Raw genomic sequence first — 25,506 nt, 5'->3', positions numbered from 1 at the left:
CACCAAACAACCCAATTCATCAACACCTACAACGGATGTATCTCAGCAGCAGCACTTCATCTATTTACTCATCGCACAAACTGTCATCCGCCAACACGATACCCGTTCAGAGCCAATCAGAATTCCGGTCTCCGCTTACTGTTATCATATGATACAGTACCACTGCCCGCCTCCGGGAGTAACTAAGTACTAACTAGGTTAGGTAATAAACGACCCGCTACGAAAGACCTACCTACTTGGGTAACCAACCCCAAAGAGCAAGAAAGGGACAACACCAACATGGCCCAGCTTTGCACTAACCTTGGCCGTGGAGGACCGAACCGCGGAGGTCGCTGATGCCATTGGATCTGTCTTTCATGACAGGCTGATCTTTTCTGAGCCAATCCCCAACCGCCTCGTAGCCACCCACGTAGCCTGTGTTGAATCTGATGCACCAATACTTCGCAGGCCAGCCTCAGCATTCGTAGATCCTTGGCTTCCCTTATAACTACGAAGTACATTGGAGGAAATGAGCCTCATAGTTATGACGATGAGGTGCATGGCAACCCTCCCACCTGCCAACTACATCTCAGTGATTGGAGGGTCTCATAACCACTTGCAGCAGGGCAACAGCCAATAACCATAAAAAGTGTCGCTTTCCTAACTATTCCGCTGACGCGCGGGAGTCAATCTCTTCCTCGCCCTACATAATCTGTCGCAGACTGGATTATTTGTGTGACAGGCCTCTTTTTTTTTTCTCTTTTTCTTTTTACTGCTTTGTCATTTCCCGACCGGGACGCCCTTGAATACGAGGCTAGCTCAAAACTCGGCAATCCCAAAGTGAGACATTATCAGACCAGGGAGGACAGACCATTAAGAGGACCATTAGAACAAAGTGGGGTATATTCTGGAGCCCAGCGACCTGGAATCTGCTTTGTACTTCCAGTCTGAAGTACCAAGTCGTGCATGTCACGGCTTCTTGGTGTCTGCTGCGCCACAGTCAAGACCAAGGTATGAGGCCCCAAAGCCTGTCATGTCTTTGCTTCTTCCCTTCTACGACCAACAGATTGTCGAGCTCTGCAAGCACTAAACTAAATGGGGTTTGGGCGTTTATTCTACCCGTTTCTATATATTATATCATGCTCCTGCCGCCGTCGAAGGCAGCACAATTCTGATGGAACATGGACGGGATCCCCCTGTCGGTCGTTGAGAGTTGACACTGTCTATCGAACATTCACTAGTTGCAGGTACTATACATAGCAGACTGCCTGGTTGTAGTCGGAGCTTTTTTTAGCAGGCTCATCAATTGGCCTGTCTCGTGGTTTATCCGATGATCTTCTCACCACTTTGGGCTCATTGCAGTTGATTCCAACAATCTGGCGTCAAAGTGCAGGAACATCGTTCTAGGACCTGAACGGCTGCATCTCCATTCACCCACCTACTGGTGAAACGTGTCCTGTCTCGCGGTAACCAACAGGTACCAGATTTTATATGTCTGTCACTCCCCTCTGATGTAGATCCATTCATCTGTGCGTGACGCGCCATCTTACCTAAGACCACCTACTTCTAAAGGGGCTGTTCCTGGACGTCTCTGCTTCAGTGAGAGTTTTCAGGGGCTCACGATCCTAGGAATAGGGCCAGAATGAATGCAGAAGGGCCTGGCTTAGTGATGTGGAACGTGGGTTTAGAGATCCTCAGGATTTGGACCCAAGCGGAAATTGTTTCTGTGACAATGCCGATACCTTCACACTTGCTCATTTATTCACTTCGAAAAAACCCAGTATCTCAATACTATACATTATTGCCGACCCGCAGCTTCCCCATTAGCGAAGATTATAGTATTTTTGAGGCTGTCTCAAAACATCCACTTTACCATAAATATGCTAGTCCAGATTCCCTCTAGACTAGACTTCCTCTGGCAAACATTGGGTCATAGCTTGTCTCGGTGCAACACTATCTACTAACTTCAAGGCGAGCATTAATGGAACCCCTTATTCTCTTTGGCTAGCTCCCTAAGAAGAAGCACTCTTGACCGCTATGGTTTCCAAGCATCCTGCCCGACCCCGCCTAGAACTATCATGAATAATACAATGGGATCCCACTTTGATCTTCAAGAAGAAAGCAAGACCTTGCATCTTTCGACACCTGTCGTCGGCATATTTACTCCTCTCTCGTGGAAGATTCCGCGATCAGGGGGTCTCTCGGGACTAATTCGGACACTAGGGGAATTTGACTCTGCGCTACTATCCTAGGAGCTTCCCTGAGAAAGGCTTGCGAAAACTTTGACAGCACACTTGCTGCAAAAGGAAAAGTAGATGATCGTCTCTTTGATTTGGGTATCAACTGATCTTTGTTTACTAATTTGAAGCTAGTTCATCCAGATCGGCAATGGATAGGGTAGTTACTAGCACGGGCTCGTTTGTATGAGGCTTTTCTGATCAGAAGGAACAACATCCGTGTTGGCCAAGCCAGCTATTGCAAGACCCTAGTCCCAGAGAGAGAAGAGGGGGCTAACGCGGTCCATTCTAGATCTGAAGATGGTATTGTTGAGCCAATGGCTGATAGTGCAGCGGTCTACAGTAGGTAATCACACGATGGCCCGGCCTGGACGGAGAGTGGGTGTTTTTGTGTTTGCTTCTTCGATGCTGTCGCCAATACTTTTGCCAACGGCGATCAAGAGGGCAAATCCGATCACGACTGCGGCGAGGGACATTTCTACCTCTATGGACCTCAATAGCACAGCATGTAAAAGCACAGCTGATTCCGCGAGTCTCGATCTGGTCGCATATGCTGTCTCGAACATGAGGCTCCACGCTTTGTGCATCACATATTACCGAATATAGGGCGAGTATCCTCCAGGTCGATCTTGGAATGTAGCCGCATAGCTTAACCACTTCAGCCCGAGGCTAAGCGAGTCTTGCATTGAAATCTAGGGGCAACCACTAATCCGTGTGGTGTTCGTCGGGTACGCATGTCGGTTACACAGCAAATGTCGGTCAGTCCTAGGGATGGCTGGATCTTCGTATTAATCGACGCATACCGGCAGATGGCCATCATCGATACATGCTCCCTCCATTTACTTTCAAGGGCGCACCCGGCGCAATGGTTCGATTGCGGATATGGTCGCACGGATTGCAGAAAATGGCCCGGCTACCAGTCGTGCGGCTCCTGGGATCCGGGGTCATCCTCGAAACACGGAGTTCAGCTTTCCACTGATGTTTCAATTTTTGCTTTGGGAAACCGCACAAGAACTGTAGTGACAAAGAGCTCGCTCCCAAAGTCGGAGGCGAGGGGCCTCTTTGCGACCCACATACACAATTTTCACCCAAAGTCCTCAAAGATGGTTGATAAACTCCAAGTGAGTAGATTTGTGGCACATCGGCTATCCTTCTTTGTCACATACCGCAGGACTTGGTTGGTATGGTCTGAAACAAGATAAAATTTCAGGTCTTTTAAGGAGGGTGCTTGAGTAAAGCACAGCACCATAATACAAATATGGCCATAAGAGGCAATTTGGAGGCCATCTTCTTATATACAGTTCATGAGTAGGGTCAAACAGATACAGCTTCTGATGACAAGGCTTATATCATGCACTGCATCATTCATTCTGTTCTATGCTACAAGGAATACTGTTATGCCAAAAGGTTCAACAATCTGCCATCTTTTGCTCCAGAGATCAAGACAGCTTATCGGGTATATAAATGCTTTTAAGGCCTATAAGATTCCCGGGTCATGCACGGTACTATTGGGGGACCGGGATACATAATTTGCATTCCGTATCCATCTCAGATCGTCTAACCTGATGGCTTGGTCAGTAACCAATCTGTCCAGCATCATTCTGCTCCTTGAAAATTTTCATTGGTTAATATCGTTGTGGATTTGCTGAGTTCAGCGGCAGAAGATCGTAGTTTTAGCTGACGTATCAACAGCGGATGCTGTCTTGCCGCTTACTACGAAACGAGTAGCCAACGACACAGCTACTTGTCCATACAAATATGGAACCTATAAGGTGTGTCTGGACTTGCTCTGAGAGCTAGTCACGCTGACTAGATATCAGCAGCTCGCGATACGAGCGCCATCAACCCGCAATGTACTTTGCGTGCCTAACATGACTGAAGCCATTGGCATCCCACTCATCTCAAAACTATTTGTTTGCCGTCGTGGCTCGTAGGCATGTCTCGGATAAAATCCAGGGCCCGTTTATCTGGACCAAGGGTTTCCCTAACCTTATGTCAGTCTGTATCAGTGTATGTATGCCCTGTCTGATCATAGTGAGCTTGAGAGTCTTGTGAATGCTGCCTGAGCCCTTCGTATTCTCTGTTCCCTAGGATGCCTCTGTCCCAATCTCTGCGTCCGGAGTTAATCATTGATTCCACATTAGAATACCCCGAGTCTTCTGGGTCCGGAGTAACCATTTATTTCCGAATTAGAATATCCCGAGTCTTCCGAGAAACCTAGGATATATACATGTCAAGTTGAAAGATCAGGACTGATGGTTCTTTCTAAACCAGGAATTCCACACATTACGAACCCGGCAGCAGCCGACGTCCAATTACATAGAACTTATCGAAGAGTATACTACCATATATGACCTCGCTTGTTCTGTTTAACGCAAGCCACAGCAATGTTCCAGGGAACGCCCCTTCGAACATCCAAACGAACTCGTAGCTTAGTGGTCCAAATCCGTATGAGCATGCAAAGCTACTCGTTGATGAGTTGCCTCGTTGTCAAGGATCATTGCTGCAGCATGACACCCGCCCAGTTTGGTTAAGGACATATCTCACTGCTTGCTTTTCTCATATAGCGGACACCCTCCGTCCTCTGGTGAACAAGTCCACATCCATGTGGTGAGTCTTCAAGACTTAGCTAAAGCCTAGAGTACCGTCCAAAATGACCCTCCAGACCTACCTTATTGCTATTATCACTTATTTCGGATTTCCATCCTTTCATGGATCTCAACAACCCTCGCTGCAATACCCATTGCAGCTCGATGGTGTAGATCTTACGCCGCCTGCTCCCAAAGACCTCTCTTTCATACCCCCTGGTGCCGCGGAAGAGGCCCTTGGCGAGCCTTTTAGGTGTCAGTATCCTTCCATGACAGCTGATTTTACCTACAATCCTACGCCGGAGAACCGAAGCATCTGGCTCAAGCATCGGACCAATTCTTCGCTGGACTTTGACATAAACACGGACTATGAAACGAGATGGCCTGTTGGGATTGAACGCAAAGTATGTTCAATTAGACCCTACTTCTCTGAAGTACCTTACCAATTTTAACAAGTCCTAGTACATCCTCACAGTGGGCGAACGATCGTTGAACCTGGATGGGATTGAATTTCCCTATGCCAAGGTCTTCAATAATAGCTATCCTGGTCCTTGGATCCGTAAGTTTCGCCTTATCCATAACTTGTTAGAATATTGCTCATAAGACTAGAGGCATGCTGGGGTGACTGGATAAGTAAGTTGTATGCATATCTTGCCTTGGCCCACGCTGACAGCAATAGACATCACCGTCAAAAACAATCTCAGGAGAAACGGGACCGCAATCCATATGCACGGACTCCGGATGCTAAGCAATGGTCTCATGGATGGTGTGCCTGGAGTAACTCAATGTCCCATCGCACCTGGAGACACCTTCAACTATGTTTTCAATACAACCCAGTATGGCACAACATGGTACCATAGTCACTACAGTCTTCAGTACTCCGATGGTGTGTTGGGTCCATTGACCATCCACGGACCGACATCGGCAAACTTCGACAAAGCCATCGACCCCATCATCTTCACGGACCACAACCACCAAAGCGCCTTCCAGTTGTACTATCAAGAGCAGTTTGCGAATAATTCGACCCGAGTTCCACCGAAGCAGACGAGTATCCTGCTTAATGGACATGGTATGCCATGGAAACCCTGTTCTCCTTTGACACAGTGTATTGTGTGTTAACAAGTCATAGGGAGCTATGCTGGCTCTTTTCCGGAGAGAAGATACCACAAGAAGGTTCAACTTGTGGGTAACTACCCCTATCATTTATCACATTCATTCAGGGCTAACTATACTCAGGGCAAAAAATACATTCTCAGACTTATCAATGGGTCAACCGATACCACCTTCATCTTCAGCATCGATGGTCACAACCTCACAGTGGTCGGCATGGATCTAGTACCGGTCCAACCCTACACGACAGACCATATATATGTTGGAATAGGTATGTCTTCACCAACTGTAGTTAAAGCCGTAGCACATCCTAACAGAGCCCAGGCCAGAGATACCATATCCTCCTCGAGACCAAAACCGACTTCAGTGACTCCATGAACATGGCATACTGGATCCGAACCGATCCCGCCACCGGGTGCCACAACTTCGAAACCATCCCAGATGCCAGACAGGGTATCCTCTGGTATGGAGGCAGCTCACATCCACCGATCCCGACAACGAACGCACACGCATACAACAACACCTGCAGTGACATGTTAGACTTGGTGCCGGTTGTTCCGTGGACAATAGAAGAGCCACCCCCCATCATCCCAATGGTACGATACACCATGGCACAGTCGTCTATCGAGACAATGAGCGTTACCATTGGCCAATGGAATCTCTCAGCGGTGGGAGATGACCCCGAGGTGACTGTCAACTTCTGGCAGTTCCTGAACGATACTCTTTGGGTGAACTACGCGGAGCCAACAGTCAATCACCTCGATCCTCCATATAACAGTAGTGCTGTCATCTACTTAGCTGCTGAGGCTCAGCCCGCGCAGACCACATGGAATTACATGCTGATAATCGGTGGTAACATCGTTGCTACGCCCCCAGTAACTGGAGGTAATTTGGCACCCAACGCACATCCAGTAAGCTTTTCTCCCCACCCCCCTTTTTGCAATACCCAAGTCGCAGCATCCTTTAACTTGTGTCACCTAAGATCCACCTCCACGGCCACGACTTCGCCGTCCTACAATACTCCACCGACAAGTACAACAGCAGCGAAGACCTAGACCTGAATTTAGAAAACCCACGCCGTCGCGATGCCGTCCTTCTCCCACAGAATGGCTTTATTGTGATTGCATTCAAGACCGACAATCCAGGCTCCTGGACTTTACATTGCCATATTGCATGGCATGCTTCTGCGGGTTTGGCTTTCCAGGTCCTGGAAGAGCAGCCGGCTTTCAAGGCGGGTATTGAAGACTCTACTGTTGCGAGAATTCAATTGGATCGGACGTGTCAGAATTGGGATGTCTGGTTTGCGAATGCTTCGAATCATTGGAATCCAAATGGGAGGTTTCAGGATGATTCGGGGATTTGAGGATTGTGTTTGGGGAGGATAATTGTTGGGAGCCAATAATCGTGACTGATACTAACACCAGCGAAAGCAACGTGTCTAGCAACGTGTCTTCATGTCTGTTTCCAGATTTGTGCTATAGTAGTATGTTCTGGTGCTGGCAGTATTAAGAATACTGTAGTATCTTGTTCTTTGATATTTTTTATGAAGCAACACGGACGGTGGTAGTCATAGGCGGCTCAAGATATATATTCAACCAGCACGAATTGAATTCATTGCCAGATGGCTAGTCTTTATCACTCGTACTGGCCATCTCCAGGAATGAGCCTCCACAATATAAGAATACAATGGGATTTAATGCTACCACATCTAAACCTAGGAATGTGCACAGCAGTCCATGTGTCAAGAGTGGATCAGGGAGAGACCCCAAAAGTTGGGGAAAGAAGGAAGATCTTGTGAACCTCGGCATCGGGAAGGGGCAGAAACGAGGGCGGGCGGTGCCGAGCAACAGTAGCTGCTGCGGCGGCCTCGTCGTTCTCCCCGGACTTGTGTCGCGACTCTCCGCTTCTCTCTTCCTCTGCACTAGTCCCATCGGTGACTTTCTCTTCCCTTTCCTTCCATTATCCTGAGTCGCTACTGGGCGAGGAATGTGACCACTTCTTCCTTCTCTGTGTGGCAATTCCTCCTTCCCCTCATCTTATCTTGTGTCGCGGAAAGACACCACCCAGCACTCCCCGCCCAGCACACGGCAATTGACCAGACCCGCGCCTCCGATCATGGACCTTGAACACCGTGATTTCAACAACTCAGACCAGCCCAGGCGGCGGAGACGGAATGCAGTGAGACGACGAATGCGCAATCGGGCACCCATCTCCGCCCGTCTCTCGCTCGATCCTCAGCTCCGCGGGAATGTCGGGGTTGTGTCCGAGGATCTGGCCGGTGACCTCTTCCACACTACCGGTAAGGGAAACATAACCGCACGAGGGTTGTACTACTCCGCTGACTTGGAATTCACCGGCTATGTAGAAGGAACTGGAAAGGAAACAGACATCCATTATATCGCCATCTCGCCGCACCAACCGGGCTCGAACGCGGTTGAGGATCTAGCCTGGACCATCATTCCCGTTCGGCCGCAGTCCAAAGAACGCTCTTCCCAGTCGCCGCTCCCTCATTCCACCGTCCTTTTCCCAAGCTCGGCGACTTCTCTGCAACCATTCACCGATGCCCTGAGCAAGCTTGATCCCACTCGTCATACCCTCCAAGCACAACGTCCCATTGAGATTCAGCTGTTGGATGTTGCGCCTCTACCTTTGGACACCATCTACGTGACTGTGGAGCGGAATCTCCTCCGGAACCACGACGATGTTCAAAACAAGTTCGGTGGAGGTTTTACGCCCAGTCAGAATGGGCCTAACGGACATTGGGCGAAGGGAGGAAAAGGTGGTGTCGAGGCCAAGAAGCAGTCGAAAAAGGCGGCAGCGGAGACGGAAGATAGGCTGACGGCTGCTGTACGGCAGGCCTTGGGAGCTGAGAAGGTGGTGCATACTGGCGATGTACTGCCCCTCCCACTACCGCCCCATCCCATCACCTATGCCCCGTCCCCTCCTGCGCGCATCTCGTACTGCGAGCCGGTTTCTCAGGGCCTGCTGATGCCAACAACCAAAGTGGTTTTGATCCAGGCACGGCCACAGGGCCATCGGTCACAGCGAAGCTTACGGTCGAGTTCGGGTCTTCTGAAGCAAGTCGCGGAAGACGAAGCCGATGACACGTCCAACGAACAGTTCTACTCCGCCGCGGAGGATAAGCCAGTGGAGAGCAGCACAGAGGTCGAAGCTACATCGACGGCAGATGAGTCGGAGACGGAAGGGTCAGGAAATGCTAGCGACACATCGGACGACTCTCTAGATGACATGATCTCTCTTGCTGCTCCTGAGCTACCTCAACCGCCATCCGGCGTCATGTCCGCGATGACTGCTGCCACACCTCGGGCAGGTGGTCGCCGTGGGGACGGTACACATACCCCTGGGTCCGTGGCGTCTAACTTCACCTCTACGACTATGCGCCCTGGGCGGACAAACGGCGGGAAGGTGTTCAAGGCGGAAGGCTTGCTTCGGAGGGTGTCGAGCGACCTTCTCCACCCCAGGCCACGGGAAGATGATGATACCGAATCATTCATCTTTGTGGATATTAGCACACTTGCAAAGATTGGTTGTTTTTCAGGAGACTGGGTCAGGATTGAGGCCACTGAAGAACCGCAGCTGAATATGTTCGCCTCTCTTAAGCTTGGAAGCTTTAACGAAGAAGAGGAGGACTCTGGAAATTGGCGTGCTGCTAAGATATACGGACTCCCAGGCCTGCCATCGGCTAAACCTCGGTATTCGATCAACCAGTCTGGCGAGCGACGGTCGAGTATCTCTCAGCGTGCGCCAACGCGCTTGACTCCTTCCGTCTTCGTCCCGCCTCTGCTCTTGAACAATCTTGAGAACCCGAAATATCTACGCATCTCCCCGATCTCTTTTGCTGCGGCCAATGGAGCTAAACCTGGTCTTTTGCACCAGGTGAAGTCAAGTGTCGTGCGGAGCCCACCTCTGGCGAAGGAAGTAACTTTACTCAAAGTGTCTACTCCATTGTCCATGGACCGTGTCCTTCAACCGGCTCTGTTTGCTGGTCTCAAGCAATATTTCGAATCGAAGCGACGACTACTCAAAGGCGGTGATCTTGTGGGAATCAGCGTTGATGAGGGACTTGGTCGGGCCGTCTTCCCTGTAACAACCGGTGGCGACACTGGTGCCCAGGATGATGATCTGACTATTCGTTTGGGTCAGGTTACTGGTGCTAACCACACCGCATCCAAGAAAGTGGGCGTCGCCTGGTTCCGCGTTGGACAGGTTGTCCCTAGCACGTCCAATGAGCAGGATGGCCCCGAGAATCAGTGGGGAGGTGTTGCTGTTATCGATTCAGCCACCACCCGAATGGTCCAAGCCGGTAGTGATGTCAGCAGGGTACCAGGCACTATCAACAATGGATGGGAATATTGGCTTGGAGTCAAGACAGTTCCACGGGCCGCCAACGACGCTCCGACTCCGCATGGCCTAATCACGGAGGCCCCACAGTCGTTTATTCCTCCGTTGCAGCAGCGCATTCGAGACCTGATGTCAGTGGCAACCAGCCCCCGTGCGATCCAGCTGGGCATGAAACCGCTCGTCATCCTGATCAGGTCGCAACAGAGGCATATCGGCAAGGCGACCATCGCAAACCGCGCTTGTGCTGACATTGGTCTTCATACATTCCCCATCGATGCGTACGATATTTTGACCGAAGGTGGCGCCAATGGAGGTGATGTGAAGACCGAAGCATATCTGAAGGCCAGAGCAGAGCGCGCTTTCCACTGTGGGCCGGAATGCACTGCTCTTTTGATCAAGCATATCGAAGTCTTGACTGCAGACCGCATCATCTCAGCGATGGCTGATATTGTGGCGGATGCGCGAGTCGTGATCGCGACCACCACGGATGTGGAGCAGATCCCTGAAGGCATTCGTAGCATGTTCACGCACGAGTTTGAGATGGGTGCCCCGGAGGAAAAAGAACGTGAGGGAATTTTGCGCAACGCTGTCACCGAACGTGGTATCAAAACATCACCTGATGTTGATTTATCCACTGTGGCCCTGAAGACCGCTGCTCTGGTTGCGGGAGACTTGGTGGATGTTGTTGAGCGGGCCTCAGCCGCAAGGACGGCTCGTCTCGAGAAACTGGCAGAACTGGCAAGCAAGAACGCCGGCCAAGCTGTCAGCGTTAGGGATGTACTAGTTTCCGGTGGAGACGCGGCACGAGGAGTGACAAAGGTTGATTTTGATGCGGCAGTTGATGCCGCCCGAAAGAACTTTGCTGATTCCATCGGTGCACCGAAGATACCCAACGTCAGCTGGGACGACGTGGGTGGTTTGACCAATGTCAAGGATGCCCTGATCGAAACCATTCAGCTACCGCTCGAGCGACCCGAGTTGTTCGCTAAAGGCATGAAGAAGCGAAGTGGTATCCTATTCTATGGACCTCCAGGTACCGGCAAGACATTACTCGCGAAGGCTATTGCGACCGAATTCTCTCTGAATTTCTTCTCCGTCAAGGGACCGGAGCTGCTCAACATGTACATTGGAGAGTCCGAAGCAAACGTACGCCGAGTATTCCAGCGGGCCCGGGATGCTCGGCCTTGTGTTGTTTTCTTCGACGAATTGGACTCCGTCGCACCTAAGCGAGGAAACCAAGGAGATAGCGGCGGCGTCATGGACCGCATTGTCAGTCAACTTCTCGCGGAGCTCGACGGTATGAACGGGGGTGAGGAAAACAGCGGTGGCGTCTTTGTCATTGGTGCCACCAACCGGCCCGACCTCCTCGACACGGCTCTCCTTCGTCCTGGTCGGTTCGATAAGATGCTTTATCTGGGTGTCTCCGATACCCATGAAAAGCAGTCTACTATTCTAGAGGCCCTGACGAGAAAGTTCACATTGTCGCCGGATCTATCGCTCCGCAGAGTGGCCGATCGGCTGCCTCTGACCTACACAGGTGCCGATTTGTACGCCTTGTGCTCGGATGCTATGCTCAAGGCCATTACGCGCAAGGCTACGGCTGTTGACGATAAGATCAAGCAGCTCCCTGGAGAGCCGGTCAGCACGGCGTACTTCTTCGACCACTTGGCCACACCAGAGGATGTGGCGGTGATGGTTACGGAGGAAGACTTCAAGGAAGCACAGGATGAGCTGGTTCCTAGTGTTAGGTAAGTCACAATAACTGTTTCCCCCCAAGATTTCCCGCTTTAACAGCGTGCAGTGCCAAGGAACTGGAACATTTCGAGCGGATCCGACAGACATTCGAATCGGTTGATAAGCAGAAGCAGGAGTCGGGCAATTCCGCGCCCCAAACCATCGAGGAAGTGCTGGAAGCACTCAAATTGGGAGACCAACAACTAGAGTTCAGTATGGACGGACCCACCACCAACGGAGACTCGCATGTCAACGATGCCGGAAAGGGTAAAGGCAAGCAAGTACCCAGTGGCCAGTCGGTTAGTGGGAAAGGTAAAGGGAAGAGCCCTGCAGGAACAGGCGGCAAGTCGAAGAACAAGCTCGTGGCCATGCCGAACGGCGACTCGGATTCGTCTCTGGACGGACCGACGGCCGACCGGGGCACGGGACGAGGCTACGATGATGTTGGCGAGGACGATGAGGATGGGGTGACCAACGGGGGAGATGAGGATTATATCATCCGTACTGACCACTTAGCACAGGATGGTGGATCCAAGTGATGAGGAAGAGGCGATGGACGATTGATTCCTGGCGCCACCAGATGACCTGTTGTATTATTCATCATGGTATCAGGTCATCTGGAGGGCTGGTGTACATATTATACATATATCATAGCTATTATGACTGCATACCATGTGAGAAGAGATTATGATGTTATTATACCATAATAATACTATCCACACATTTGCTATTCCAGAAGGGCAGGCAGAAATTGCATGCGGCTCGCGTGCTTCATAACGGTCGGACCAGAATGCGTTAACCCCATTCGGTTTAGGGGGACCTTAAAATTCCAGTTAGCGATGGGTATTAGTTTTGCTGTCAAAGGGAAGATAAATCAGCTCTATCTTCGGTATAAAGTGGAAAATATGGGTATGGAACTTATCTTCTTATCGGTTCCTGATAACCGACAAAGACTGTTTGCCTCCTGTGAGTCAATTGCTGCCCTAATCATCAGTTGCCACATTCTCATCGTTGGAATAATAACTATGAGATATCTAAACCAGGAGCGGGAGCTTATCTCTGCTGGAATCGGAGCAGGACCTTTTGCCCAATCCATGTTTCACCGGCCAAATAAGCTTCGTCTCCGTCACCCAAACCTGGTTAGACTCCGGTCTTCTCCAGCAACCCATCCTCCACTATCTCGAATCTGACTGGCGGTCGGCGATTCGACTTCGGCGCTGTGCACGAATCAACTTAAGTCGCACCACGGGGATTCTTATCATGCAGTCCCATTCAGTGCCATGGGTGGGTTGAGAAGCAAGTAAGGCTGGTACTGACTGGTAGTTCTCTGCAGTGGAAGTTGTACCTGTTTGATATTACCCCATATCCATTAGGTAACAGACGACGGAGCATCTCCGCCACTGCGATTCCCTCCCCGCAATTTCGCTGCTCCTCGACCAGCCAGAGCTGCTCTGGCTTCTCATACCTCGGGGAGATATTGTTGCTCCCTCCCAAATTGAGCTGCGGTAATCCTGGTGGATAATGAATGGATGGCATCCGTTTGTCGTAATGACGGGCTTGGGCGTGGAAGCCTTGTTCCGTTACCACCCCTCCCTCTTCCCTCCCCTTCCTTTCCTCCCATTTCCGCTGTCGCCTTACAACCCTTAAACTGGTCTGACGTGCTTTGCTTTCTCTCTTAATTTCCCGCGGGATTCCCTACATTCTCTTTCTTTATTCATTATACCTTTCTTCTTCCTCCCTCTTATTCTTCCCTCCTCCTCCCTCCTCCTAATCCTCTCTCTTCGACTCTCTCTTGATCCCGTATAATTCCCTTGATTACACATTCGCGGGCAATTGATACACCTCTCTCTCACCATGAAAGACTTACGGGGAGATGATGACGCCCAATTGGCGGCCATGGGCCACAAGGCCGAACTGAACCGCAATTTCTCTATGCTGTATGTTACATTCTTCCCATGCCCTGATGCTGCTGATCTACCTCTCACGTGGACCAATACTGATGGATGGTGGTGATTGATGCAGGTCAATGTTGGGTTTAGCGTTTGCCATTTTGAATGTACGTCGGCAAATCATCGCCTCCGCTCGACTTCGATAAGAGACCGTCTCTGGTACTAGACCACACCGGGAAATCGATAGCTAATTAAGTCTGCGCGCAGTCATGGACCGCTTTATCGGCCAGTTTATCCCTCAGTCTGCCGTCTGGTGGCTGCGTTAGTGTCATCTGGGGTAAGTCATTGGTGTTGAGGGTCTATTCCTAGTTCTTGTTTGCATTGCGGGGATGTTCTATGCTATGATTGTGCTGGTGGTAGGTGAGGTTCCTCGGCTAATTTGTGTCTTTTCTAGGGTTGATCACGGCTGGTGTCTGTAATCTTTGCATGTCGGCTTCGCTTGCCGAGTTCTTGTCTGCCTATCCTACGTAGGTGCTTCTGGATGTGCTTTTTGGTGTCTAAGACTAATTGTGGTTAAGTGCTGGTGGACAATATCATTGGGTTGCAGGTGAGTGATCTATGTTCTATACTTAATGACTATAATGGTGCTGACTATGCTTCCTCAACAGTTAGTATGTTTTACGATACCTGTTGCTTGCCGCTCCTTGCTGACAGTAGATGAAAGTTTCCTGGGAGAGATGGATGCCCCTTCTTTCGTGGATTACGGGCTGGGCGAACGTGACTGGCTGGGTATGTATACAAGTCTTTTTCATATGATTGGCTGCTGATATCTACAGGTTGCCCTGACTGCAACTGGAGGTCTTCTTGGAAGTGAACTGATCTTGGGTGTTATCTCGTTGATGCATCCCGTAAGTCCCTCTCTGACTTTGCGACCCGAACAGTTACTCACGACTCAATAGACGTATGTTTCGCAGCGCTGGCATCAATTCCTGATCTACATCGCCTACAACGTTATTGCATTCCTCATCAATGCCTTTATGGGCTCGCTTCTTCCCTTGGTAACCAAGGGTGCCTGTGAGTGAAACTGTCTGCCTACTATATGATCTAGAGCTGACATGTCTAGTTATCTGGTCCCTTGCCGGCTTCACTATAATCTGCATCACTCTTTTAGCATGCGCATCGCCTAACTACAACTCCGGAGAGTAAGTAATACACCAACTAATTGCTTCTATACGTTATGCTGAACAAATAGGTTCGTCTTCGGAAAATTCATCAACGAAACAGGATGTATGGCAGACCGCACCCCTTATTGGTCGGTCAAGGCTAACAGTTTTTAGGGCCTGATGGACTTGCTTGGCTGCTCGGAGTATGTTTTGCTACCTAAATTCTGTGAAGTTTGTTACTCATACCATGTAGCTCCTTCAAGGTGGACTGGGTCTCACAGGCTTTGTAAGTCTTCTGCTCTCTGTTGTACAACACTGTATTAATTTCTATCCAGGACGGTGTCGCACACATGATCGAAGGTAAATTTGCCAGCACTACTGGCGTCAACATATACTGAACATTCATAGAAATTCCAAATCCCTCGGTGGTAGGGCCCAAAATCATGATCGGTTGCGTCGGTATTGGAACCTTTACTGGCACAATCTTCTTGATTGTTCTCCTCTTTGTGGCTGGAAACATCTACGAAGATATCAACTCCGCGGCCACGCCTTTGCTGCAGATTTTCGTGAATGCGACGAGCAACAACGCCGGTGCCATCTGCCTTCTCGTGTAAGTTGTTCCTAAGATGTCGGCCCGCATTTACTGACATGTTCAAGCTTCCCTCTCGTGTGTGTTCTCTTCGCTGCTATCACGATCATGACCACCAGTAGTCGTATGATCTACGCCTTTGCAAGAGATGGCGGTCTCCCCGCTTCTCCTTTCTTCAGCAAGGTGCACACCAAGCTGGAGGTTCCTCTGAATGCATTGTACCTTACCAACGTTCTGGTCATCATTTTTGGATGCATTTTCCTCGGCTCCTCAAGGTATGTAAACTGCAGAAAGTAACAATGCATATTGCGGTACGTTAACCTCTCAACAGTGCGTTTAACGCCATTGTGTCGGCTTCGGTTGTCATGCTTGATGTGGCGTACGGCATCCCTATTGCAGTGAACTGTATTCGCGGCCGGAAGATGCTCCCGGAGAGGTCCTTCGTCTTGCCCAACGTTTTGGGCTGGATTGCAAACCTGGTACGTCTGACTGGGGAACTATTAATCCATAAAATACTAACATGTTTCCCGGATAGATTTCGCTGGCCTACGTCTCCCTCACGACCGTGCTCTTCCTCTTCCCCCCTGACTACCCTGCAACTGGAAGCAACATGAGTAGGTTCGTCCTGGTTATCCGCTTGACCAAGTTTCTAACGCGTCCACTCTAGACTACTGTGTAGCCGTGTTTGGCATCGTTATGGTGGTGTCGATCTTCCAATGGTTTGTTGACGGACGTAAGAACTTCACCGGACCCCGGATGGATGTAGATATCATCAGTGGCCAGGTAGCCCCTGGTGAAGGCACCGATGAAGTTGTGGTGCCTACCAACTTCCATGAGAAATAAGCAGGTCGCAAATTGGCGAAACGGATGAACATGGGCCCGAGCACAGGTGCTCAGGCATTTTTGGAAACCTTTTTTGTATATAACACACGGCGTCTTGGAGCATAGAGTTTAGCCTGAATAGTCATTCACTCGAACCACTGGTGGCAGCCATCTCCGGTGAATGCAGCATGAATTGCGTCATATCCAGAGGCGGGAGATGGGCCGATCCCAACAACTCCAGATAACCGCTCCTCTTTTTCCCCACACTTCGGCTCACTTGCTCTTTGTTGACCTCGTGCACGCCTCGTGCTTTTCTACACGCGATTATCAGGGTAGATCTGAACTTGATAAGACCGATAAGGCTGCTACTCTGCCGATCTTCACAGTCTCAAGCGTGCATCTACTGGTCGAGTAAGTGATTTTTCGAGTGTCTCTCGGCGCCCTCGAAAACCGGCCGATCTCAACGCCAAGACCAGCCGCTCCAACGGCTCGTCAACAGATCGGGTTTCCCGTGCTAGATAGCGATTAAGCTGTCTTTAGTCTCTGTTTCCTTCTCAACTGGAGTCAATATGTTTTCCTTTCTACCTCAGATCAGCAGAATATTCGGGGATCGCGTGTTATTCGCGCTGCCTCCTGTGAAGACCCAGGAAATTGATACAGCCCATGAGAAGCCCGCACGCGCGCTGAAACATCTGCTGAAACTGAACCATGCCAACCATGCCATATTGTACAATGATCGAAAGTTTCATAATCATGCTCCGCACGTAAGTAGACTGCTATTTATTGGTTGGGATGCTGCTAACATGCACAGATTCTGAGCTCATCGTTCATGCAAGGTGCTGATGCAGATGATCTGCACCGCGTTTATGAGGCAGAGTCCAAGCACCTGGAACCTTGGACTGATGCTCCTGGGGAAATCAGTGACTTCGATTGGAGAGATTTTCTGGGTTGTAGAGAGTAGGGCTCATTCTACAAACCTGACGACCACTCGCTAATATGCATTCAATAGGTATCAACGTGCCTTTGTGGACTTCTTTGAAGATGAACTTGTCCGCCAGTCGTACGACTGGAAGCAAGTTGTCAACGAGTACCTTTTCTCCGGAAAAGAGCCTATCTTCAACTCCATCATCGCTGATCGTACGTTGTGCAAGAAAAAGCACCTCACCAAAAACACCCCACTAACCATCTAACGCAGTCGGCCACCCCCTAATCCACCTGGCATACGCCTTCGAATTCGCCAGCCGCGAAGTAGCCATGGAAGCCCTAGCCCTGACCTCAACCTGCTACAGTGCGATCCACAAATACCTAGATGATCCATCCTACGCCCAAGCCGAATCATCCTACCAGTCGACCTCCCTCTTCGACATCCTCGACAAAGTCCGTCTCGACAAACAATTCAACGGCCTCTTCGGCACCCCCGGCGGCAACAACATGGACATCGTCTTCCGCGACCGCGAAGCCGCCCTCCTCAACCACTGGAACGCGTGGAAAATCCAAGATCCTATCGCCCAGTTCCGCGAGAGCCAGGAAGTCGCCGTCGCTATCCTGACCGGCACCCACTCAGACCGCACCAGCGAACAATACGACTTCTTCTTCGTCCACATCCTGACTACCAGCCACGCTGTCCGCGTCTTACTCCCCTTAATCCCTCCTCAGTTCCAGCTCTCCCTGGTCAGACAGTGGTGGCTCATGACACTGTGCGTTTACATTGCTCAGCTGCGTCCAAAGATCGACCTCGACCGTATCCGCAAGTATGATCTTGGTGGTCGGGATTGGAACTGGACTGCTAAGAAGGCTGTGAAGAGTGAGCATTCGACTGATGCGCATTATGTGAAGGCGCTGCGCGCTTATAAGGAGTGTGCGGCTACGTGGGGCGATGCAGATGAATTTTATCTCAAGGCCGCGGTGAGGTTTGGTGAGGAATTTAATGGTTGGGGTGGGTTTGTTTGAGTTTGGTTCATGAATGTGGGATACGGAGAGCGGTTTGTTGGTGGTGTACTTGATATCTCTGCTCTTTTTATGTACGCGAAAAGTGATACTTGATAGGTTTGTGCAGAGTAATGAACATTCTTTCTCTGTTGTTGTATGGTCTAATTGGATTCGACTTTTTTATGAATTGCCGCTGTAGGCTCATTGAGTATTAAACCAGTACCGCAGGGTAGAATCAGTATGTGTTAGTTGATAGATAAAAGGAAACTGTTATGTTAGGAAGGAACTGCGCAAACATACGAGGAGTGCCGTCTTAAGCCTGCTACGGAGTAAACAGGACTAGCTACACGACCACTTTCGACATGGAAAGGTGACTTTTTCATCCCATCTTCTTCGCAGCTTTTGGTACTTCTGCTCTAGCACCCAACCGGATGTGCTACAATCACCCCCAGGGTGATGCATACGGTGAACAGTACTCACTGGAAGGTGGTCCCTCCTACAAAGAGGTATGACCAGCATGATTGCGCAAATGTATACTGGTCTTCATGAGACCAGCAGATGTCTTTATGATTATCACATGTTGGCACACAAATGTCTCCGTTGCGGGGCTAGATAGATGCATTATATCGATTTTGATCTAGTGGTTGGTGCGCCGATATCACATGGTAAGTTACTTGGTCTCATCTACAGCAAGTCTCCTATCTTTGCTGTTCTTCCTGATTTTGAATGGCTTTCTTTGCGGTTGATAATAGATCCAGTGGTCACCAATGGGGACAGTGAGGCTTAAGAGAAAATTGCCTGTTTGAAAAGCTACAGCAATACCTGCATGTTTTGATGCATTGTTTCTACCCGATCTTTATTCTCTCGCAGAGCAAGCGCCAGGCAGCGCAAGTCGACGTCGATCGCGCTACGAGTTCAGCTCTCAGCCGTACTTCCGTCACTACTACTGCAACTACAGTGCAGTAGGCTGATCCACTGCCTTGACTCGAGCGCCAATAGAATAGCATCATCTGATGTATGGGTGCCCAATCGGTGATTTGTTCACCAACAGGAAGCGGCTGGTGTAATAAAAAGTTGGGTGCAAACCTGGCTGAAATTGACAGGAGAGGATATCATTATACCCGTCTTGAATGGAGGGTATTGCGAATTGAACAATCTTACCTTGCGGATATAGGTTCCCCTCCAAATGTCGTCGATGTCCTTTTGAATACGGACGATGGATCCGCTCACCGCAGCAGGCCTAGCAAGCAGTATCATCTCCTTCGTCGATTTCACAACCCAGGTGATTTCCCGATGCGAGAAACTCTATCGGTCTGCTTCAGGGGCTACGACCGAGAACTTAGAGCTAGAAGATCTCGCCACGAATATTCGTCGACTGGCTGAGGAAACTCGATCCACGAAGGAAGATGAAATACTCGAGAGCCTCAGTTCACAGTGCATCGGTGTATCTGATGAGCTAATTGCGCTCCTCAACTCGGTGAAGGTCAAGAGCGACCGGCGTGGATGGGCTAGCATCCACCAAGCGCTTAAATCGGTATGGAAGCAGAGCGATATCGATGATCTCCAGCAAAGATTGAACCGAATTCAAGCCCAGCTTTACAATCGTTTGGTCACCCACCAGCAGCGAGAGATCAGCTATAAGTTAGAACGTCTTATCGAAGAGAATGAGCGCCTGGATGTGAATCGGACCAAGGAGCTAGAAACGCTGAGAAGTCAGATCACATCCGCCCTACACGAGATCATCAGTGATGTCCAGCAGGAAGGCCAGAAGACGCGAGCCTGGTCGGCGTTGTACGCTGGCTCGCAGAAAGAGAAAGTGTACTCAACTGAGCAGCTCCTGCTGAACAGCCTTATCTTCCGGCTGATAGACTATCGGTATCAAGCTATTCCGAAAGAACATGCAAGAACGTTTGCTTGGGTCTTTAAGCATGACACTGAGTCGTTTAGAGCACCCCCACCCGTGAACTTGGTGGATTGGCTTCAACATGATAACGGGCTATATTGGATCTCGGGGAAGCCAGGCTCTGGGAAATCAACCCTCATGAAATTCCTAGCAGGGCATGAACAAACTCAACAACACCTGAAGACGTGGTCTGGGGACAATAAACTTGTGGTGGCAAGTTTCTACTTCTGGAGCGCTGCCAAAGACTCCCTGCAAAAGTCGCAGACCGGCCTACTCAGATCCATTCTCTACCAAATTCTATGCCAATGTCCAGAACTTATACGGGTCGCTTTTCCCGCCCAATGGAGCCAGTCAATTTCCAGCGTTACGGGCTTAGCCGAGACACGCTTCAGCATCGGAGAGCTGCTCGAAGCATTTGAGAAGGTCACCACAGCACTGGCAACCTACAAAATCCGATTCTGCTTCTTCGTAGACGGGTTAGACGAGTATGAGGGCCGACCGGCGGATATTATTCAGCTGGTCGAATATCTGCGGTCCTCACCCAATATTAAAGCCTGTGTTTCCAGTCGTCCTTGGAACGAATTCGAATACAGTTTTGGTAAAGGCAACCAGTGGAAATTGTACATTCATGACCTAACCAGTGACGATATTCGAATATACGTTGAAGATAGACTTGGGAAACATGAGCGCTTCCGAGAGCTCCAAGTATCTGACGATAACTCTCCCAATTTTGTGAAATCAATTGTCAGAACAGCACAGGGTGTCTTCCTCTGGGTATTTCTGGTGGTGAACTCGCTTCTGGACGGCCTCACCAACGCTGACACAATCTCCCATCTACAAGAACGACTACTCGAATTTCCCCAGAGTCTGGATGAGTACTTCCAGAAAGCCCTTCTGACCGTCGAGGAACGGTACCGCCCGCAAATGGCTCGAGCCCTTATTGTTACCCTGGAAGCCTACGAAACTCTCCCTCTAATCTGCTACTGGTTTCTGGACCACGAAGACCCTGACTATGCGCTTAAATTGGAAGTCAAAATGCTGGATATGGAGATGATAAGCACACAGATGAAGATCACGCAGACTCGATTGAATGCGTACTGCAAAGGGCTCCTCGAGGTACATTATCCTACTGACAACAAGACTATCGACTTAGAATCGCCTACGTCATTCTTCAACTTCCATGTAGATTTCCTACACAGGACCGTGCGAGACTTCCTCTGGACGCCAGAAATGCAAGCTTTTCTCCATACATGGCTGTCACGGGATATCAACATCGACCTCGACATCTGCAAATACATTTTAGCCATGTTCAAAATCTCAGCGCCCTTTTCATTGCAACTGGATCACTCACACTCTTTTAAGCGGTTCACTAAAAGCTTCTTTCATCACATAGCAAAATTAGACGATACAGCCTGCGAATGTTCCCAATTCGCTCTCCTAGACGAAATGGCAACGATTGTCCAACTCTATATTGAGATCCGAGCGAGTCATTCGAGTCATTACAACGTGACCCTTGCCCTTCTTCGTGATCTAGGTTTAGGGCCATTTTCAGATTATCAGCAGTGGAACGGGGAGTTAGCAATACTCAACCTATCGGTCAAAGCAGGTCTTACTCGCTATACTGAGCATATACTAAGAAAAACCCCATATAAACTCACGGAGATTTCTATAAAACTCCTGCTTGACGCACTATCTGTCGAAAATCCTAATGTGACTGAGATCTTAAGTGTTCCAAATTTGGCGATACTCCAGATACTTCTACGAAGTGGCGCTGACCCTAATTGGCCACCAATCACCGGCCCCTGGGTAACCTATTTGGAATATTTGATAATGTGGCAAGGAAGAAAAGGAAAGACTTCCAAAAGCCACTACCCAGCTGTCCGGATGCTTTTAGAATATGGGGCCGATCCCGATGCCCGGTGTGCGGATGAGATGACGGCGGCCATGGTGCTGCAGGAACTATTCTCTCCGGCTCAATATGCCTGCCTGCAAAGAGTGATTGAGGATAGACAGAGAAACGGGAAATTTCGTAAAGGGAATCAGAAAGGTAGTAGGAAGCAGCATGCGAAGCCTAAGGAGACGGGGAAACTCCACGTGGTTCGATCATTTCTTCGGGAATTGAGCCCTTTCCGTTCTCGACGAAAAGTCTTCAGTTGACGGATGACATACTGGGCTGAGATATACAGAAAGTGGTTGAGAGCTCGAAGAGGATGAGATTGCAATTGTTGGTTGTTACACATATAGTTCTCTTTCTGCCTTAAGGCATGTTTATAGATAAGCACTCACGTGAGTGCGCGTACTGTTTGTCTTCTTTGCATCTCCACCTCCGCGGTCCTCTTTATCCTCATGTATTATCTTCTCTCAAACAGACAACAATATCCAACACAGAGAAAACCAGTGCTAGCCAGACTAAATAGGTACTAAACACAGTGACAGGGACTTAGACTACGATGTCACAATTGTCACAAGATGAACCACAACTCTACTTAAATACACCTCTCCACCTCCACGCCGAACTCCTCCCCAACATCCGCCAACTAACCCTCTACATCTCAGTTCCCCCAAACACCCCCCGCTCTGACCTGCGAATCACCCTCTCAGACTCGCGACGTGCAGTCACCGTAACAACCTCCTCCGACACAAATCAAGATGACCCTACCCCAACCTCAGAAACAATCAAACTCCCCGCGCGCGTCAGCGAATCTTCCCGACGCATCCTCCAACAACAGCCACCTTCCACACAAAGCGGAAGCGAATATTCCTTCCGCATGCAAGTAGACGATAATGACACGTCCCTGCACAAGGACGAGAGCACTCTAAATGACGGGTTCATTCCCTGGACAGCGACGGACATGTCCGCGCATACACGCCTGCGGTGCGTCAAGTGCCATAGCCCCATTCTTAATGAGGGGAAAGTGTGGAAAGACCTTCCCAGTGGAAATTGGGCTGAAATGATGGATTTCTGGCATTGCCATAAACCGGATCCGCCGGAGGAGGAGAAAAACAAAGATGGTGAGGATCCTAATGCGGTGGTTAAGGGGTACGGGGCTGGTAATCAGCTTGTTGCGGTCGAGGGGACGGTATTGGTGGATGTGACGAGCTTTTTGGTGAAGGGTGTGGATTGTCTCGGTGTTGAGGAATCAAAGGTAAGGGTTTCTATGTTTATGCGTTTCTGGGTTGCATTGCTTGTGGGGACGGTTTTGTAATAGAGGGTGGGATATGGGCAACAAGAAGGAGACCTTTTCAGTCAGTGATGAGGCCTTCGATACAATTGCCCTATAACTACAGAGTCTTGGTCGGTCTGTATGGCCCGGCATGAACAAGTGCAGTGGCTGGTGCTGGGGTGCTGCGGGATAGATATCCTCTCTCGCAGATGGATTTCATCCTGCGGGTCGTCTCAGCATGGGTCAGTGTAGCTTGGGTGCTCTGGTGCTGTGATCAGGACTGCGCCTCGCTGTTTCTCCGTTGTCTTGGTCCAGAGTGATGGAGTCGACGCGATTATGCAGAGGTACATTTATCGTCTATACCAGTAAGCGTAGCGTCAAGATAATGCATGTAGATAGAATTAAGCGTGTTATACCTCATACTACATATCGACTTCTTTCTTGCACAAGGCTAATAGTCTCCCTAATAGGTCCCATCCAAAGACTCAAAACCAACACAACCAGACACAGAACCAGAGACAACAGCAACAATCCTAACCTGCACAACCTGCACCACCCAACTCGGCCTCCCCGACCCCATCGCTAACGGCTACCGGCTCTTCAAAACCAGCCTATCGGCCAACCACTCCCCAAAACCTTCATCCTCATCCTCATCCTCATCCCCATCCCCCGAAGAGACATCTACATGGGAATCCCACCCGCTGGAAACAATCCTCACCGCACAACTCCTCGAACTCATCGAACGCGAAAGCTACCGCCGATTCGTCATCCACTGCGGAGCTAAAGAAGGACTTCTCGTAAGCCTGACCCCATATCCCCTCCTATCCCCAATTCCCTCATACAATATATTTATAATAGAATACTAATATAAAATATAGATATGGCCCTTCAACCCCTCCCTTCGATACTCCACGACCAGCGCATCGCACAGCACGGCGGCACAACTCGCCATGAAGGTATTCTACCAGCATATTGAAAATGTCGAGGAGGTGTTGCATCCCGAGGCGGGGAAGGGGAATCAGTCGTTGGCCATTGAGGAGGTGAGACTTCCTGGGGAGGAAGCGTATAGGGAGTTGGTGCGCGTGTTGGAGGAGAGGAATGGCATGTTGCCGGCTTCGGCGAGGGTGTTTCGGGAGTGGAGGGTGGGGTTGTTATGGAGGTTTGAGAGGAAGTAGTAGTAGTAGTAGTAGTTCCTCCGATGGAAGGGGGTGTTTTGGGCCCAGTGTTTGTTCCTTCCTGTTTGGGTTGGGGGTAGTGAATGGAGGGACCAACTTACCTTGTTTGCATACAGGAGTAGTGAAGAGTTGAGAGATACTGAACTCACTTCTGAGTGGTGTTTTCTTCGTGCAGGTAAGATACTCTACCACTCTATCCTATAGAGATTGTTTGGATTGTACGTTATACTGACCGGAATACTGCGTTCATAGATACATACACACTCAACTCAACGCCCTTCAAACCTACCACTATCAAACCACAACTCTACAATCCTACAATCTCACTGTCTACACGCACAGACACAACAAACAATGCCCCCTTCAACACCTCAATATCAATCGCATCCTCGTTCCCCCTCCACCACCTCCGACGGAAACAACACCGTCACTTGGGAACATCTCGAACATGCGCCGCCGTCACTTCAATCTCAATCAAGAAAAACTACTGCGGACAACCATTCCGAAAGGGTCATTAGCCATGAAATGCATGCACGGTCTGGGGCGGTGCATGTTGAGGTTATGATGGGTATGCATGACGGGATTGGAACTGGGACGGGGAAGGGAATGGGGCCTGGGGCTGGTAGGGCGCCGGCTATTAGGATTCATCCGCCTGGGGATACGGTATCTACCCTTCTGTCTGGTGCGAGTGGTGTGGGTAGTAATGGGGACGAGGGAAGTGGAGGGTGCTCTACGAAGTCTGCTTCTTTCTCTGGGAGTGAGAGGGGTTGGGGAGGTGAATTGGGTGTTGATTTATGATGAGATTCTTTGTTTCTGGGTGGTGAAGCAGTGAAATGGGATGTATGCACTGGTGGGTATAAGC

At 49.9% G+C, this 25,506-nt stretch overlaps 7 protein-coding genes across 7 annotated transcripts; all 7 read left to right on the top strand.

Moving 5' to 3' along the window:
• Window positions 1–4,869: 4,869 nt before the first annotated feature.
• Window positions 4,870–7,672, top strand: BO83DRAFT_361518 (multicopper oxidase; the record flags this gene model as incomplete). Its single annotated transcript, XM_025529460.1, has 9 exons — window positions 4,870–5,208; window positions 5,267–5,363; window positions 5,414–5,437; window positions 5,484–5,873; window positions 5,934–5,986; window positions 6,041–6,185; window positions 6,239–6,459; window positions 6,532–6,825; window positions 6,897–7,672. 9 exons carry the CDS (start codon window positions 4,870–4,872, stop codon window positions 7,275–7,277), a joined length of 1,944 nt encoding a protein of 647 aa, XP_025387889.1. The 3' UTR covers window positions 7,278–7,672.
• A 175-nt stretch (window positions 7,673–7,847) lies between these two features.
• Window positions 7,848–12,694, top strand: pex6 (AAA family ATPase peroxin 6). Its single transcript, XM_025531320.1, has 3 exons — window positions 7,848–8,213; window positions 8,280–12,024; window positions 12,078–12,694. The coding sequence occupies exons 1-3, from the start codon at window positions 8,030–8,032 to the stop codon at window positions 12,547–12,549; spliced, it is 4,401 nt and encodes a 1,466-aa protein (XP_025387888.1). The 5' UTR covers window positions 7,848–8,029; the 3' UTR covers window positions 12,550–12,694.
• Window positions 12,695–13,864: 1,170 nt separating this feature from the next.
• BO83DRAFT_361514 (GABA permease GabA) lies at window positions 13,865–16,678 on the top strand (the record flags this gene model as incomplete). The annotated part of the gene is made up of 18 exons (XM_025529459.1): window positions 13,865–13,947; window positions 14,033–14,066; window positions 14,167–14,236; window positions 14,354–14,426; window positions 14,478–14,506; window positions 14,624–14,688; window positions 14,736–14,807; window positions 14,859–14,973; window positions 15,023–15,101; window positions 15,152–15,186; window positions 15,237–15,265; window positions 15,316–15,348; window positions 15,398–15,422; window positions 15,471–15,672; window positions 15,720–15,926; window positions 15,983–16,130; window positions 16,187–16,265; window positions 16,319–16,678. The coding sequence occupies 18 exons, from the start codon at window positions 13,865–13,867 to the stop codon at window positions 16,492–16,494; spliced, it is 1,554 nt and encodes a 517-aa protein (XP_025387887.1). The 3' UTR covers window positions 16,495–16,678.
• A 70-nt stretch (window positions 16,679–16,748) lies between these two features.
• Window positions 16,749–18,525, top strand: BO83DRAFT_437648 (questin oxidase family protein). The gene is made up of 4 exons (XM_025536033.1): window positions 16,749–17,237; window positions 17,285–17,430; window positions 17,483–17,610; window positions 17,669–18,525. Exons 1-4 carry the CDS (start codon window positions 17,043–17,045, stop codon window positions 18,421–18,423), a joined length of 1,224 nt encoding a protein of 407 aa, XP_025387886.1. The 5' UTR covers window positions 16,749–17,042; the 3' UTR covers window positions 18,424–18,525.
• A 1,093-nt stretch (window positions 18,526–19,618) lies between these two features.
• On the top strand, window positions 19,619–22,462 carry BO83DRAFT_361508 (uncharacterized protein; the record flags this gene model as incomplete). Its single annotated transcript, XM_025529458.1, has 1 exon — window positions 19,619–22,462. The coding sequence occupies one exon, from the start codon at window positions 19,619–19,621 to the stop codon at window positions 22,460–22,462; it is 2,844 nt and encodes a 947-aa protein (XP_025387885.1).
• Window positions 22,463–22,678: 216 nt separating this feature from the next.
• BO83DRAFT_39068 (HECT-type E3 ubiquitin transferase) lies at window positions 22,679–24,783 on the top strand. Its single transcript, XM_025532870.1, has 3 exons — window positions 22,679–23,451; window positions 23,940–24,266; window positions 24,348–24,783. Exons 1-3 carry the CDS (start codon window positions 22,756–22,758, stop codon window positions 24,642–24,644), a joined length of 1,320 nt encoding a protein of 439 aa, XP_025387884.1. The 5' UTR covers window positions 22,679–22,755; the 3' UTR covers window positions 24,645–24,783.
• Window positions 24,784–25,492, top strand: BO83DRAFT_39069 (uncharacterized protein). Its single transcript, XM_025532871.1, has 2 exons — window positions 24,784–24,819; window positions 24,897–25,492. Exon 2 carries the CDS (start codon window positions 24,999–25,001, stop codon window positions 25,440–25,442), a length of 444 nt encoding a protein of 147 aa, XP_025387883.1. The 5' UTR covers window positions 24,784–24,819; window positions 24,897–24,998; the 3' UTR covers window positions 25,443–25,492.
• Window positions 25,493–25,506: the final 14 nt, after the last annotated feature.

Source organism: Aspergillus eucalypticola (assembly GCF_003184535.1).
Source record: "Aspergillus eucalypticola CBS 122712 chromosome Unknown BO83scaffold_13, whole genome shotgun sequence".
Taxonomy (NCBI): domain Eukaryota; kingdom Fungi; phylum Ascomycota; class Eurotiomycetes; order Eurotiales; family Aspergillaceae; genus Aspergillus; species Aspergillus eucalypticola.
Note: the sequence above shows the minus strand (reverse complement) of the source record. Positions and strands in the feature narration are given on the sequence as shown.

Excerpts from the sequence above, each read along its gene's own strand:
- BO83DRAFT_39068 (XM_025532870.1), top strand. The coding sequence starts at position 22,756 with ATGTCACAATTGTCACAAGATGAACCACAACTCTACTTAAATACACCT. Across the intron at positions 23,452-23,939 it reads TCGGTGTTGAGGAATCAAAG|GTCCCATCCAAAGACTCAAA; the intron begins GTAAGGGTTTCT and ends TCTCCCTAATAG. Across the intron at positions 24,267-24,347 it reads GAGCTAAAGAAGGACTTCTC|ATATGGCCCTTCAACCCCTC; the intron begins GTAAGCCTGACC and ends TATAAAATATAG.
- BO83DRAFT_437648 (XM_025536033.1), top strand. The coding sequence starts at position 17,043 with ATGTTTTCCTTTCTACCTCAGATCAGCAGAATATTCGGGGATCGCGTG. Across the intron at positions 17,238-17,284 it reads TTCATAATCATGCTCCGCAC|ATTCTGAGCTCATCGTTCAT; the intron begins GTAAGTAGACTG and ends TAACATGCACAG. Across the intron at positions 17,431-17,482 it reads GATTTTCTGGGTTGTAGAGA|GTATCAACGTGCCTTTGTGG; the intron begins GTAGGGCTCATT and ends TGCATTCAATAG.
- pex6 (XM_025531320.1), top strand. The coding sequence starts at position 8,030 with ATGGACCTTGAACACCGTGATTTCAACAACTCAGACCAGCCCAGGCGG. Across the intron at positions 8,214-8,279 it reads TGACCTCTTCCACACTACCG|AAGGAACTGGAAAGGAAACA; the intron begins GTAAGGGAAACA and ends CCGGCTATGTAG. Across the intron at positions 12,025-12,077 it reads GAGCTGGTTCCTAGTGTTAG|TGCCAAGGAACTGGAACATT; the intron begins GTAAGTCACAAT and ends AACAGCGTGCAG.
- BO83DRAFT_39069 (XM_025532871.1), top strand. The coding sequence starts at position 24,999 with ATGCCCCCTTCAACACCTCAATATCAATCGCATCCTCGTTCCCCCTCC.